The 15,882-nt window shown below is 45.3% G+C and overlaps 1 protein-coding gene across 1 annotated transcript in view; it reads left to right on the top strand.

The window, feature by feature from the left end:
- Nucleotides 1-15,882, top strand: part of ME3 (malic enzyme 3) — a 136,073-nt gene that overhangs the window by 59,683 nt on the left and 60,508 nt on the right. Inside the window, exon 2 of the mRNA XM_055703113.1 lies at nucleotides 14,772-14,905. Coding sequence (XP_055559088.1) covers nucleotides 14,772-14,905 — 134 coding nt within the window. The remainder of the gene's footprint in view (nucleotides 1-14,771; nucleotides 14,906-15,882) is intronic.

Raw genomic sequence — 15,882 nt, 5'->3', positions numbered from 1 at the left:
ACAGATAGCCACTCTGTGCCATCTGGAGTCACTTCGTAATCTTCAAATCAATGTGCACCGAGTTGCCTAACACAGCCCAGAGCAAATGAGTGGGAACTTTCTGAAGGATCCTCTATATTTATCACTGACATTATTCATACACAGAACATTTCCATGAAAGCAACCTGAGTTACTTTGCACGTTTTCTTTATTGCACAATGAAGTAGCAGTAAGGTCCATCCTGCAGATTTGGCACCAATAGTGTTTGTTTCCGTAGTTTGACATGCACACATCTACTACCAGCTAGAAAAAACAAAAACCTTACTTCGGGAAGTCATCAGAGGAAACACAATGACAGTGTGTGACTACTGAACAACGTTCACTGACGTACTTGGAAGCTCCAAATAATACATCCTAGAAATAGCATCTTCCACAAGATAATTTGGCATTGATTATCGGCTCTGCCACTTCTTTGCATTTTCTGTGAAAGTGAAGAGAGAGAGGGGTGGGTCTGAATAAGCAAGCTACATCGATGTAGTAAAGCCGTAGAAACTGTTTTAGGAATGGAAATGCAATTGAGCTTGGAAATGCTGGTGCCTGAGTGACTTTCTCTGGAAGCCCCCCTTGGGCCCTGGAGGGACGGAGTCAGCCCCTGGGGCAGTGCACGGTGCTGCTGTGGGGGCTGAAGTATCCCGTGGGCTTCCTTCTCACCCTTGCACAGTATTAGAGTGCTGCACAGTTCATAACCCATTAACTGCTCATTTTCCCCTTGCCCATCCCAGTCGACTTTTTTTTGGTCACATTGTTTTTGACAGAAGGGTCTAGGAAGTGTGTCAAGCTAGTTCTTAACCAGCTGGCTGGACTCACTGGGCACTCAGTCTGATAATTCTGTTGCCATGACAGCCTTTCAGAGCTGCAGGGTATGATCGTCTTGAATTACTGAGTGTAAGACACGATGGCATTAACAACTGCAAGAGACCTTACGCTCAGGTACTCCTCTTGCTGCCCTGATTAGGGCTTCCCAGAAGAAAACATTTTCCTCAAACAGACCCCGATGTCATGAGCTTGCAAACCAATCTGTGCAGCTCAGTGAAGGAAAAGCCCACTGCCTCTCACTGACGTCTTGTACTGACTTCTGGGTCCAGAGGGACTGGGCTAGCACCCTCCTGTAGAGATTGCCACTTCCTCGGGTGGAGATCACCAGGGCTATTCTATTGCTCTTGAGCAAGTTTACAGACACAAGGTTATAGTATCAAGCACATACTACTGAAACAATTCCAGAGGTATGAAGGCAAAAGCAAAACACTATGCTGTTCTTAAATTGCTGTTTGGATCTTTCAACCAACAAAAAAAAGCTGTCAGTTTGCTTACACAGGTATCGTGACTGGGATCCTGTCATTAGGGATGCTGGACCTTTGTCCAGAGCATGGTTTTTATTGAAGAGGCTGTTGATGCAATTGTATGCGCATCCTTAAATAACCGTTAAATAACTCCCCGGGGTGCCGTTCAGCTTCACGCCTTCCCTTGGAGAGCATCCTTTAGTTCATCAGCATCAATAATGGATCAGTCAGTCAAAACTGCTGACCTCTTCTCATGGGTTGGGAAAGGATGCTGTCGTGTGGCACTAAGGCAGAGGCACATCCAGAAAGTAAATGATGTTAACTACTGACCTGGCAAAGTCAGCACTTCTGCGTACTGATGGAACGGAAGACAAAGCTTTTTTAAACACACAAAGGACATGCCATACAGACACATACTCTGACAACTATGCTTTTATTGTAAAGGATAATAAAGCAGAGTGTGACTTTTTAGGTTTTGTTCAATACCAAACATAATAGTAACCAAACAACTTCAAGAGTGAGTGCTCACTCACTCAGACTTTATGGATACTGTGATAACTGCTTATATCTGAGTTTCAGCCCCAGGAGGAAGGTGTGTGATAAAACATCATATAATCATTGAGCACTGACAAAATCATACTGATGCCAAAGTATAGCCTTGTTTTCCCCAGAATATAGACTTGTGGAGTGGTTTGGGTCAGAAGAAACTTTTAAAGACCATCTAGTCCCAACCCCCTGCCATGGGCAGGGACCTTCCACCAGCCCAGGCTGCTCCCAGCCCCGTCCAGCCTGGCCTTGAGCCCTGCCAGGGATGGGGCACCCACAGCTGCTCTGGGCAGCCTGGGCCAGTGCCTCACCACTCTCATCTGGGAAAATGTCATCCTTATGTCCAGTCTAAACCTACCCTCTTTCAATGTAAAACTGTTACCCCTTGTCATGTCACAGCAGGCCCTACTAAAAAGTCTGTCCCCATCTTTCCTATAAGCACCTTTTATATTTTGACAGATCACAGTAATGTCTCCCTCTAGCTCGTCAGCTCTGAATATCCAGGGCTTTGGTTATTTCAAACACTGAGCAAGTTCAAAGTCATTTTACATTTGCCTTAGTCCGATGTTGCTGCATGACTGTGGTGCCAGGCAGAGGAGAATCAAAACCCTGAACTGAAACCTGAGTTTGAGAGGTCTCTTCCCAGAGATGCGCCCAGTGTCACTGGCTGGTTTTGAAGGAAACAAAATCAGTGGCCATCCCGTTGTCCTTCATGCAGGTCTTTCACAGCAGGTCATAAGTGAAAACCGTTCCAGTGTTTGCGGACTCTGGCTGGCTGGTTCTGCCTCCAGTGCTCCCGGCACTGCACCATGCTCTTTCAGCAAGGCAAGTATTATTAAGCTGCAACCCAACTTTGAATGGCAGGTTTAAAGGTTTGATTCATCAGCTGATACCTCCTAAAAAAAACAGGCGTGCATGAGGGAAATCAATGCTCTAGCCATTGCGTTCTCCTGATCATTAATATAGCAATTTATTTTCAGATAACACTTGTGTATTCAAGGAGCCTGGGCTGTGTTTGTTACCCTTGCTGCAGTCACATTTCATCTTTGTGTCATTTAGCCAAATTGTTTCGGTTACAGAAGAATAGATGTTCTGTTGGAGGAAGGAAGCTGTTGCGTTGGCCTCAGATAGTACTCGTCCAAGCTAGGAGAGGCTGGAGTAATTGTGCTGAGGTGGACAGGCAGCAGCCATGCCAAGAACAATATTATTTGCATTTTAAATTATAGCATCTATTGGAATCAAGAACAGAACCAGGTTTTTTTCTAAACTCATTTGAAGGTTTGCCAAAAGGGCGATTTACAGCTTCCTAGTAATAATGAACAGTTCAGCTGTCTTGACCAACATGTGGTCACACATGTTGCAAACTGACAAATGGTTTATAACATCTTGCTGCAATTCCTGTTCCACAGAGATGTTTGTCAAACAGCTCAGGGAATCAAAAGGGTTTTAATCTTTAAATTTCATCTCAGAGTAATTGTACTTTTTTTTTTCCCCCCCCCATCCTGGACTTGGATAACTTGTTTCATACTGCCCTTGATTAAAAACAGTTGGAAGAGGAGGATGGGAGTTTTCTTTTTTTGAACTTTTTTGGGAAAATCTCAGGAACTTTATTAGTTATTTGATTTATAGTTTGGTGTAAATATCTTGGTAGTGCAGTGGATGCTTTTGAGACTGGAAGTGGTTAAGCTTGATCTCAAGCAAGTGATAAAAATTGAAGCACTTGTATAAAATTAGTGGTATTTTATCACCTGGAGTATTTGGACATAGTTTTTCTCACACCATATGGGAAAAATAGAGCTGAAGTTTTGAGGAGCAAAAAAAGTGGAAAATAAAAGAACTATATAATTGGAAGAATATTTAGAGGTCCTGGGGGGGAAGTACGTTAGAAAGGATGTATCGTTTTGTATTTGTGTTATTGTACAAATTGCAGTCCAGATGCTCCGGTATCGGGGCCAAGCATGCCGAGTGCTGTGCATTCAACTGTGTATAATTTAGAGACAGCTCAAATCGAGTTGACAATAGACCAGGATAGCTGGGAGAGTGCACGCAAAGGTGATGAGAGCTGTAGACACAAAAGGTCAGATTGCACTTTTGTGAGCACTTCATGCATCTTCCTTTTTCCCCTCTGCATGAAAAAGGAAGAAAAAGTTTGAAGTAAAATACTCAGACGAGGAGGAGGACGAGGGACTGGGTCAGAGGGTAGTCACGGTGGGCTAGCTACTCTCCTGGTGATGCCAAAAGTAGTTTGGACAGTTGGATGACTGATCTCAGCATTTAAGCAAAACATGTCCTTGGCAAAACAACAGCCCCTGAGGTCAGCATGGAGATCATCTTAGGGCTGGCTGGAGGCTGGACTGGAAAAGGACGTTTGTGCTACAGATATATATGTATATATGTGTGTGTGCAATACATACAGCTTTAGCTACCTGTCAGTGTTAAAGACTGGTTTTGTGAAATACAGCTGTAGAAATGCTAGAGTAAAGCAAGGTGCATAATGCCTTGAGAGGCGAAATAAAAGACCATCAGAGAGCTGAGCCGGTGGAAGGCTGAGAAGTGGGAAGAAAAATATCATCATGGTGCAAAGCACAGCTAAACTCTAAGGTGAGCTGCCAAATGAGGAGAGCGCGAGGATCTCCTCTTACTTTCCAAAGGGAAGCTGGACACTCCGGAGAGTGCTGTAGGTCTCTTCAGCTGGTGTGTTGCAATGCCGCTGGGTACCACAGTGGGTGAGTGTACCTTGGCCCTGTGCACTTCATGATAGCTAGTTTCTCTGTTGAGCCCCAGCATAAGCTGCCTGGATTGAAGTCCATCAGCGACTTCACAGTGCAGATGGACTGCAGAAGCAGTGAGGGGAAAAACAAAACCAGGGCAAATTACTCAAACGGGAAATGGAGGCTTGCAGATTTCCTGCAGGATGCTTTGTGTTTACCTGCATGTGTAGTTGTCTTCAAGTGGTGGCTGTGTAAGTGGAGGAGAGCTTAGTGGTGTTTTTTCTAGTGCATTTGTTGTACTGAGATGACAGATTCCTTATTTAGAGCCTTCTTTATTTCTCATATTCCTAATTTTTAAGGGAAGACATTGCCTTTCTCCAGAATCTTATCTGAGGGGGTATCTGAATGTTTCGTAAGCATCTCAAATCCCCGTAGTGCACTGAAGCAGGCATCTCATTAAACAGCTATCAGAATGGTGGTTCAGAAGCCAAGCCTGCTTTTCCTGGATTAGATGGGAATGAGAGAGCATCTGGTACTGTTCAAGAAGCTGCTGCTGATGGTTCCTTTCTACAGAGCTTTGGTAGAAGAAGCATACAAGGACATACGAATGGTACAGTGGAGAAGTCATCTCTGGTAAAGTCTGTAACAAAACTACTCTTGGTTTCATTCAGATTAAGCTTCCACCCAAGCGATCTTGTTGTGAAACAGCTAGTTCTACAGCTTAGGCAGTGCATTTCAGTGGTCTTTAACCAAATACAGCCATCAGCAATCATCCATTAACTGTAATCCAGATCCAACCTACATTTGAAGCAACCTCACTTGCTGGAGCGGCAACAGCAAATGAGATACAACTTGTGGAGAGACTCCCATCCTCCAAACCCACAGCATGATGTAGTTTGCGTGCGAGCAGTAAGCGCACAAGCCTCATTTTATGTAATTTGCTGGAACCTCAAAAGGAAGTTAGTGCTCTCTGTACCACCGAACTCAAATTATATACAACCAGGATTCACATGACCAGCTGCCTGTACAGTGGGAGAAGTTTCCAGGCATTGTAAAACTGGCTTTTAAAACTGTATCCTCTTAATGTTTTGGATCACATTTAAACCTTAAAATTGCCTTGATCTTTCTTCTCAAACATACTTGCTTGTTCGAATTGAGGATGAGGGCTGGTTTTCATAGACTTAGGAATGCAAGCATTGTAATTTATGCTGTATTCTTCCTGTCTAGGGGCGACATCATATTGGGAGAAATGTGTGTCTGCAGCATCACAGAAACTGCCATATTCTGACAGAAATACTGTTTTGTGCTGGGCAAATCTCCTGCAGCGAACTGGTTTTACCCTGCTCCCTCTCCCCATGAGGTGAACAAATAGCATCCCCCACAGCTGAGATGGATAGCCATGTGGATTATGAGCTTTTAATTTCTGTCGTGGACTAGCTCATTTCACTGACTAATTGGCATGTAAAGGTGTGACAATGGTAGGTGTAAAACAGATGTGGAATTATACAAGGAGACTGGGAATCATGTAGAGGATGAACAAAGACACCAGGGTGTCTTCATTTTCTTGGGAGTCAGGAGGACCAGTCCACTGGGATCTGTGTGCCAGGATCACGTGGGATATTTTTTGATAGGGTCCTGAGAATTTGCTGTTTGCCTCAGGAATCTGACGATGCGCTTGGCTGTAGCCTAGAACCTGACGTTCTCATTACTGCTTGTGCCATCATACCTCCCGTCTCTACCCAGTATTTTGCTATACGTGAAAAAGAAACCAGTGAGTACTTTACATTTTAGGCTCATCTGGGCAGGAACAGTCTTTTACTCTGTTGTTTGCATGTATTCATGCACCATGTGTCCCATGCCATTTGGGATTCCGTGCTGCTCTGTTGCTCCTAATAATTTCTCAGCATTTCTCTCTTTTTTTGCCCCTGACACCAGGTTTTTGTGTAGCATGGCAGTTGTATTCTCCATGCAGTGATTTTACTCTTCTCCTTTATTGGAAGACACTGAAGCTTGTATTTAGACACTTCATGCATGTAAAGGCATCTGTGAATCTAGTCAAAATCTCAAAAGAAATACCAGCCTAACCTATTTCTCACTAAAACCAAAGAAGTATTCCCATTACCTTGGGTAGAACTCTGTGAGGATCTTAATAACTGCTTTTGTGAGAAGAAACAAGGAACCGAAAAACGTGAGTTTCTTAAAAAAAACCCAGCTGTATCTTGTCACTTCTTACGTGGCATTAATTGTCAGTCTTCACCTTTCCTATTAGTAGAGCAATGATGCTATTTTTACCCGTCTGCGAAGTTCATAGTTCCTTCACAAAACCAATATGCCAAACAAGATGTTGTTTGGGGAAGTTTATCTAGTTCAGCTTTAAAAATCTCTTTTTCTCAATGCAGCAGGTTCTTGTTTGCAGACTAAACACATACAATTTCTAGCATATGGATTTTTTTTATTTTTTTTTCCTAAGGAGCCCTGGAGGCTGGCAAACTGTGGGAAATATTAATGAATTCTTTGCCAGATTTGGTATAGAGCTGTACCCCTGCAGTCTGAAATCACAGAGCAGGGCTTGAAGAGTTTACTGCTCAAGTTCTTCCTGTGGATTAATGAATAAATGAACAAAATCCTGAAGACATTTGTCTTGCAAGATTTATTGAGGTAAACCTCGACAACACCTGGGAACATGCAGGAACAGCATGGCTTTGCTTCTTCTTGCCTGTGACCCTGTCACATCTTGCCTGTCACATGCCCATCAGGGATGTCCTCCTCAGGAAAGGATTTGCTTCTGTGAGATAAACTGTGAAGGATCAGGTGCTTGGTCAGTAAGTATTCTGGCACAGGGACTTTGTCATGTTCCAGTTCTGCTCACTCTTACGTTGATGTAAATCAAAAGTCACTGTTGTAGGACAAGGTAAAAATGAGAAGAATAATGGAAATTTGTCGTTCTAATCCAGTGAAAGGAAGTTACCTGCAGACAAGAAAACAGTTACTGGTAAAACCTCATTAATAGTATGGACAACTCACATTGTAATAGAGTTAGTGGACCTCATTAAAGATGGTTCCCCGGGAACTGAAACAAACATGAAGTTGAGTTGCTTAATTATCTTGGTCTTGGAGGGTTTTTTAACATTCCCAGGCTCTGTGGGAGAGGAAGGAACAGTGGTATGAAAAGATTAGAAATCCACTATTATATCACTTTGTAACAAAGGGGATGGGCAAAAGTGTGGGATTTTTCAGCTGGTGACTTTGAACCCAGAAAGAGACACACACTGTGAGAAGAGTTTGTAAATTAGTCAAGAAAATGCTTGCCCAGCAATAACTACTGAGAAGGGACAGTGGGGAGTCTTCTTTCCAGGTTTCAGAGAAGACATGCTGATGTCTTCCCCATACACCAAAGCATCACAGGTTTGGGTTTCTTCCAAGCCTAAGAGCACAAACACATACAAATTAATAAGAAGCTACAAGACATGTAAAATGTGAAAATGAAGGATTACTTCTCTGATGTTCCTCCTCTCCTTCCTGCTTTTTATGCAAGTAATGTTTTCCATACAGCTTTTCCAGCGTGGGATGCAGGGCAGGACAAGGCCTGTGTCAGTCCATCCACGCCAGCAAGAGAAGCTTGAGCAGCTGTGAAGGAGCATTGTGAAGAGGGTTATCAAGTCAGCTGGAGCCAAGGAGGCCACAGCAGGATCTGACCTTTGCCGAAAAATCTTTCATAGTGTAGAAAATCAATGTTCCCTGCTGTTGCTCTCTGCTCCCCGGCCCCTGTGTACAGTCTCAGTAGGGATTAGTTTAGCTTCTGGCACTGACCCCTTACAGGAGGAACTTTTGCTTGCAAATAGTCAAAGTACATCCCGGCTGTAAAATTAGACAGGTGCAAATATCTATGGAAAACACATTACAGGAAAAATATGTACAGAATAAGCCTTTAAGTTCCCTGACTTATTAGGACTTTCCTAGCATGGCTGTTAACGTACTAATGATAAAGAAGAAGCGGATTAGTTGTGCCTGCTCTTGCAGCCTGCAGTGGTGATCCCTGTGTGTCTGTATTTCCCCGGCGTCCCCTTCCAGCACTCTGCTGTTATCAAACTAGGAAGTTCCCTGTTCCAGGGCCTGTTTTCCAGAGGGTTGGGAGATGTTCACTGATCCTTGTGTACTCAGCTCAGAAACTGCCAGGCCAGTTTCCAGTTGTGTGGATTAGGTACTGTGGTCCCAAAGGCTGCCTGAGAGCTGCAGCTTCAGAGGGCGGTGGCCTGGGACTGTACAAACTGCATAAACCCCTTGGTCTGGCCACCCAAGCCACCCCACAGCCCTCCCTGTGCTGTGGCTGCTCGTGCACTCTAGAGCAGAGGGACATGGAAAGTTGCAGCGAGCCAAGACTTTGCTCCAAACAGATGCTGAGCAGCTGGAGATGGCCTGAGCCACAGTGGACTCTGCATGTTCTTTACTAGGTAAGGCCTAATTCAGCCCTTGATTAAGCCCCCATTACCTCAACAACAGTTTTCTCCTACGCTAGGAGCTACTGTTTTGTGTCTTTGTTCCCACTTACGGAAGTATGATCTCTAATGAGTAAATGACAAGGCTGAGCCATGCTAGCATCCCTCCTGCTTGTTTTCATCCCTGAGTGAAATGCTCCCTTCTGATTGCTAGAGAGTACAGGCAGTGATAAAACTCATCATTATCTGTGAATTTGCTTCACCCTTCCGTTTCTGAAGTGGCTTTTATGGGCTTGAGCTGCAAAGAGGGAGCTGCCACATAACAGACATGGTGTTGTCAGTGATAAGAGAACAGAAGCATTTGAGGTTCTTTGCAGCAAGCCCTTTTCAGAACAAAACCCCTGGCTTAGCCCCTACATAGCGTGAAGCCTTGTGGGCAGCTGATATTTTTGCCTTTGTTTTTGGGTAGTGACATAGCATCTGCCCTCTCCATGCCAACTCATTTCCCACACATTTAAAAATGAATTGGAGCACCTGGCTTTAGCTCTGCAGGGCTGTGGCTCACCATCTAATCATTAGACCTTTCAAGACCAGAAAAAGAGTGGTACAATATGGCTTTCAGGCAGTCTTAAAAAAAAAATCCAACCCTAAAAGCTTTAATCTTAAACATAGCAATACCTCAGTGAATTCCAGCTTTTGATCTGGGGCAGAATGTGTTTCCAAATTCATTTCACGCTGTGCTGTTTCAGTGAATATAACCACTTCACCCAGGGGTCCTACTCCTAGACCTTCCGAGAAACTTCAGAAAGCAGCCTTCAAAGTTAGAGCAGGCAATTTCTGCTCTGCTCCCAACCCTGCCACAGTGCCACTGTATGATGGACCAGCTCTGCACTTAAAAGTGTTTTGGAGATTTAACTTGATTGTGAAGGCAGCGACTTCCTCATCTCACATGGCTGCAGTTGCTCCAGTATGAAGATGCTTGTACTGGTATAGCTCGTTCAAATGAAATAAATGCAAAAGTGCAGTGAGCTAGAGATGTTGTATATTAGTACAACCGTGCTTACCCTTGGACTGTTAACAGCACAACTGTGGTGTTTAAACAGTTCAATCTGCTCTCACCGTCCAGAAACATGCATTCATGCGCATAGATCTCCAAATTGCTTAAGATTCAAGTTCGGAGTCTTGTATTTGCTGTGTCTTAAAATAGTGAGTTGGCACTGGAGACACGGAGATACTCCTGGCACTGTGCAGACCTAAAAACTAGCCAGAAATTAAGCACCAAGCGGCATTGTGCCCAAGGCACGCACAAATGTCCCTCCCAGCCCTAGTTACACAGACAAACTGCTGTACAACCCCACGGTCCCTTTTGGCCTTATTCAGTCTTACTAATTATTACATTAATTCCCAATACCACTTCAAGAGGTTTCCCAGCACACTGCTGAACACTTTTCAGCCAATTTCCCCCTAAAAGGAGAAAAAAGTCCCAGTGGGACTGAAGGGCAAGTGCCCAAATACAGGTGCTTCACCCTCCTGGCAGCTGTAATTCCATCACGGATCTCACAGCACCCCTGGGCAAAGGGAACTCCTGCCCATGCTGGGTCGTTGGGGATGTCCAACCCACTGGAAGCAAAACGGGGGACTACCAGTGGCCGTGCAGACTGCTGGTGTCGTAGGGTGTCATGGTATAACCTTGAACAGAAATGAGCTGAAATATAGAAGTTTTTTTCTTGTATTGGGTGTGTGATCATTTGTTGAAATGGTGAAGCTTTTCACTATTTTAGTGCGTGGCAAATAACTGAAAGACCTTTTTTCCTATTGAAAAAAATCCTGCAAGAAGATTTTTAGTGCTTGGGGGCAATAATGCCTAGGACAGTGTGTTTCGGCCTTTTCTACCTCTTTTGGGAGAGTAAGCATCACTGGTTTACTTTTTTTGCTAAGCTGGTCTGAGATCAGGTCTGAGACCCTGAGCAGCCAAGCTGTGATATGACTCCCTCTAGACGAGCAAGTGGAGTGTTTACTGCCAAATATTTCTGTCTCCCATTATCTATCTTCCATGTTCAAAGGCTGCAGGAAGTAAATGGTTTGAAATTGTATCTTTTTATTTTTTCCCATTCATTGCAGATAAACTTTGACATTCCACAGTTAGCTGTATTTTCTCTGCTGTGATATAATATTGCCAGTGTAAAGCCAAATACTGACCGAGAACTGATGTTGATCTTAGTCTAATATTTCAGAAGGCTCCAGTGTGGAGAATGTGGATGGTTACTATTTTTCTGATGAGAACATGTTGGGGCTTTTAAATTCAGAAATGATGACTCAGAAAAACTCGAACTTTATCTTGTGGGAACCTAGCATTTCTGCTATGAAACTCATTTAGGGAAAGGCTTCTCAGGTCCAGGAAGGAAATTTGAGTCATAAATGTCAGGCGCTTCAGCAGAACCAGCCATGTCCTGGGCACTCCATTCAACAATGACCACAGAGACCTCGATCTCATTTCTGGGTTTGACAGCAAAATCTTGACCTCCCACCTCCTAGGCAACTGCTGACTCCTGGTCTGCTGGCTGGGAGAGGAATGATTTCTCTCTGCCATGTTCTTACATCAAAGATTTCAAAAATATTTGGCTCTATCCTAATACCCAGCAGAAAAAACTTTGAAAATGCTTCTGGGATAAAGATGATTTTCTTCTCAGATGTCCTAGAGGCTGAATATTTTTTCTGAAACATATGAAAACTTTTTTTAAAAAAAAAAAATTTTGCTAGTACACAGTTTACTAGGAAAAGAAGTGTCATACTATGCTCAAAGCATGGATCTGGCAAACAGGAGAATCAGTTTCAGTCTTTTCCTCTTTCCTGTCACAGGTTACTTGGCATCACTGATAGTTTGACAGACTTTTTCACCAGCTTACAAGTGTATTCACCACTTAGAAGTGAATGGCTCTTCCAGCAGTCCATTCCCATGGCTGTATGTCCCCAGGGGCTGTGCCGATGTCTGTAGAGCCATCTACAGTGTATCGTCAGCCAGGGGAGCTGCTCTGAGCTCAGATGACCTGGTTATTTTTAATCCAGGTACTTCCTTTCACTGATTAACCATGTGACTGCACACATGCTTGCGCTGGCACAACCATTGGGATGGCACAGGGACAGGAACAAGCAACAGGAGGTGAGGGAAGGCTGCCAAACCCAAGTTCATCGAGATACATCCTCAGATTTTCTTGTGCAATGGTAATAACAGTTATTTGTCAGAGGGAAACACTAAATCCATGGAAGAAAATAACATTTTAACAGCTATGTAGTCATAAAGCTGCTCATTAAGATTTTTTTAAAGCATTTGTCTGTGTGCTTGACTAGATGTAGTCCAAAAATTACTGATTTTGAATATTTTACTGCCAGCTGTTCATCAAGATATGAGTCGGTTGGTTAGTTATGGGTGAAGTTTTTGCTGGGATTTAAGCTCCTTAGACGGTTCTGAAAATGTTTCCTTCTATCCTGCTGTCTAATCTGCTATCAGCATAGCAGAAATCCCATTAATTAAGGACTAAGACCTTTTTTAATCTTCTTCACAGCCTGCAGAATGCATTTACCGTTGCTATTCATCAGGCTGAGTCTAGCACAGGGCGCTGCTGGTCGTCTGGAGCATCAGCCCCTGCATGCATGGGAGTGGGACACGATCAGGCTTCTGCCTAGGAAGGATGAAATTGTCCCATAAGAGCAGGGTTATCCCACTCAATCTAGCATTCAAGCTTCATCTGTGGGCCAGTGACAGCCAGTCTGTAAGACTTGTGGCACTGTATATACTCCTTGAATTAAAAAAAAGCACTGAGAAAGCATCCTGCCTGTCGTGTCTGTCTTCTGTGCTGCTAATGTGCTGTTAATACACATTGTGTGTGGTGGAAAACCATAAGGTAACTGAAGTTGATGAATTAGGTATACTATGATGAGTTGATGAGTTGGGTATACTATTCAGTATCCAAATCTAAATCTTTCCTAACTGGAGGTTAGCCAGTGTGATGCCGGTCTAGAAGAAGGGCCAGAAGGAGGATCCAGGGAACTACAGACCTGTCAGCCTGACCTTGATGCTGGGGAAGGTTGTGGAGCAGATCACCCTGAGTGCCATCACATGGCATGCACAGGACAGCCAGGGGATCGGGCCCAGCCAGTGTGGGTTTATGAAAGGCAGGTCCTGCCTGATGAACCTGATCTCCTTCTATGGCAAGGTGACCCGCTTGGTGGATGAGGAAAAGGCTGTGCACGTTGTCTACAGAGACTTCAGTAAAAACTTTGATACTGTTTCCCACCGCATTCTCCTGGAGAAACTGGCTGCTCATGGCCTGGGTGGGTGTACTGTCGGCTGGGTAGAAAACTGGCTGGATGGCTGGGCCTAAAGAGTGATGGTGAACGGAGAGAAATCCAGTTTGCAGCCAGTCGCCAGTGGGGTCCCCCAGGGCTCAGTACTGGGGCCAGTTCTGTTCGGTATCTTCATCGATGACCTGGACGAGGGGCATGGAGCGCACCCGCAGTGGGTTTGCAGAGGACACGAGCTGGGGGCAGTGTGACCTGCTGGGGGGCAGGGGGCTCTGCAGGGGGTCTGGGCAGGCCGGGCCGAGGGGCCGAGGCCAGTTGTATGAGGCCCAACAGGGCTGAGTGCCGGGCCCTGCCCGTGGGTCACACCAGCCCCCCACAGCGCTGCGGGCTGGGGGCAGGGGGCTGGGAACTGCCCGGCGGGGAAGGGCCTGGGGGGGCTGGTCGGCAGCCGGCTGGGCATGAGCCCCCAGTGTGCCCAGGTGGCCACGGCGGCCAGCAGCGCCCTGGCCGGTGTCAGCAGCAGCGTGGCCAGCAGGGCCAGGCAGTGCCCGTCCCCCTGTGCCGGGCCCTGGTGCGGCCGCCCCTCGAGCCCTGGGCTCAGCGTTGGGCCCCTCACCCCCAGACAGACCCGGAGGGGCTGGAGCGTGTCCAGAGCCGGGCAGGGGCTGGGGAAGGGGCTGCGGCACAGCTCGGGGGGGGCAGCTGATGGAACTGGGGGCGTTTAACCCAGAGAAAAGGAGGCTCAGGGGGGACCTTCTGCTCTCTACAACTGCCTGACAGGAGGCTGTGGCCAGGTGGGGGTCGGTCTCTTCTCCCAGTGACAAGCGATAGGACAGGAGGAAACAGCCTCAAGTTGTGACAGGAGAGGTTTAGATTGGAGATTAGGAAAATTTTCTTCACCGAAAGGGTTGTCAAGCATTGGAACAGGCTGCCCAGGGAAGCGGTTGAGCCCCCATCCCTGGAGGTATTTAAAAGCTGTGTAGATGTGGTGCTTAGGGACATGGTTCAGTGGTGGGCTTGGCATTGTTAGGTTAATGGTTGGGCTTGATGATCTCAGAGGCCTTTTCCAACCTAAGTGATTCTATAATTCTAAACCTGTTATGTGATTTGTAAAAGACCGAGAGCTGGGCTTTCAGGAAGGCCATTAAACCTAGTAAGCATAAGCTAATTAAGTAATCTAAGAAGAGCATAAACTGAAAAAAACCCTAAGGATATATACACTCTAAAGATATGTGCACTATAGAGACCTACCAAATTAAAACAGCAAAAGAGTGAGAATCATCAAAACCCTGCTGGCGCTGAGACTGCTAATCCAGAAGCTGTAGGGTCTGGGTGGTCCGAGCCCCACGGTCCCTGCAGGGGAGGACTGCCTCGGGGCCCTCGGGAGTTGCATGATGTCGCTTACTCTAGTAGTGCATAGCATGCCATTTGAACATGCCTTCCTCTCTTCTTCCCAGGGAATGGCTTTTACGCTTGAAGAGAGGCTGCAGCTGGGAATTCATGGCCTCCTTCCTCCTTGCTTCTTGAGCCAAGATGTTCAAGTGCTCCGTGTGATGAAAAACTACGAGAACAAATCTAATGATCTAGACAAGTATGTCAAAAACATCAAATTTCCATCTCCCTTCCCCTTTAATTTTCAGTTTCTTGAAGTCCCCAGGAAGACCTGAGGTTCCTGCTTCAAAGCTTACAGGTTTCCCCAAGAGGCACTTTTTTCCAGCTGTCCATACTCTCCAGCACCGGCAGTCTTTATTCTGGCCTGTCCACCTTCACCTCAGTTACATGCCATCCCGGTCCCAAAATAGCACTGGTACTGCTTTTTTCAACCACCACACTGCTGGAGATCTCTGGTCTTAGGCAAGCAATTCACTGTACTTCAGGTACAAGTGCACAACAAAAAGGCAGTCAGTCCATGCTTCAGGGCACTGGAGGTAGAATGACCACATGTACCGCATGTACCTATCCGAATGCTCATCAACGCATTCACTAAAATACTGGATGGAAGAGCAGTAAGAAAGAACCTGCCAACTGGTAGGATAAAAATAAAAAGCAGAAGCAATGATGTGTATTGACTAATGTTTCTGTTCCTGAGCTTCCATTGCTTCCAGTATTGTTCATCAGAGTTATCAGTGGAAGAAGGTGTTTGACTGCTGTTGTGATGGATGGTGAGGTTTGCATCTCCATCTGTCTCAGTTGCCGTTGATCTGGGGACTGAGGCAGCAGGACTCTTCTGCTGTAGAGCAATTACATTGGTTTTTCTGTGTCATAAATGCCTGTGTTGATCTTGCAAATCATATATTGTTGGCAATGTGTGATGCTTTTTCTGAAGCCATGCTGCAAAATTGGGTGCTGAACACAAAAGGGAGTTTGTCATTACGTTCACACAAGTTTCTCAGGCAGAACATCATTTGCAATCTCTATTTTTCTGATATACTCATTTTTCTGGCTTCAGTTTGACAAATTCAATCTTAGCCAATGAAGCGTTTTCAAGAAAGAAAAATCTTTGGAGAGATGTAATGTATTCTAAGTCACTAAGCGCTCACATAAACCTAGTGATGCACATGCAAGCCT

This window comes from Falco cherrug, chromosome 2, assembly GCF_023634085.1.
Source record: "Falco cherrug isolate bFalChe1 chromosome 2, bFalChe1.pri, whole genome shotgun sequence".
Taxonomy (NCBI): domain Eukaryota; kingdom Metazoa; phylum Chordata; class Aves; order Falconiformes; family Falconidae; genus Falco; species Falco cherrug.
This window is presented reverse-complemented; position numbering and strand designations above follow the sequence as displayed.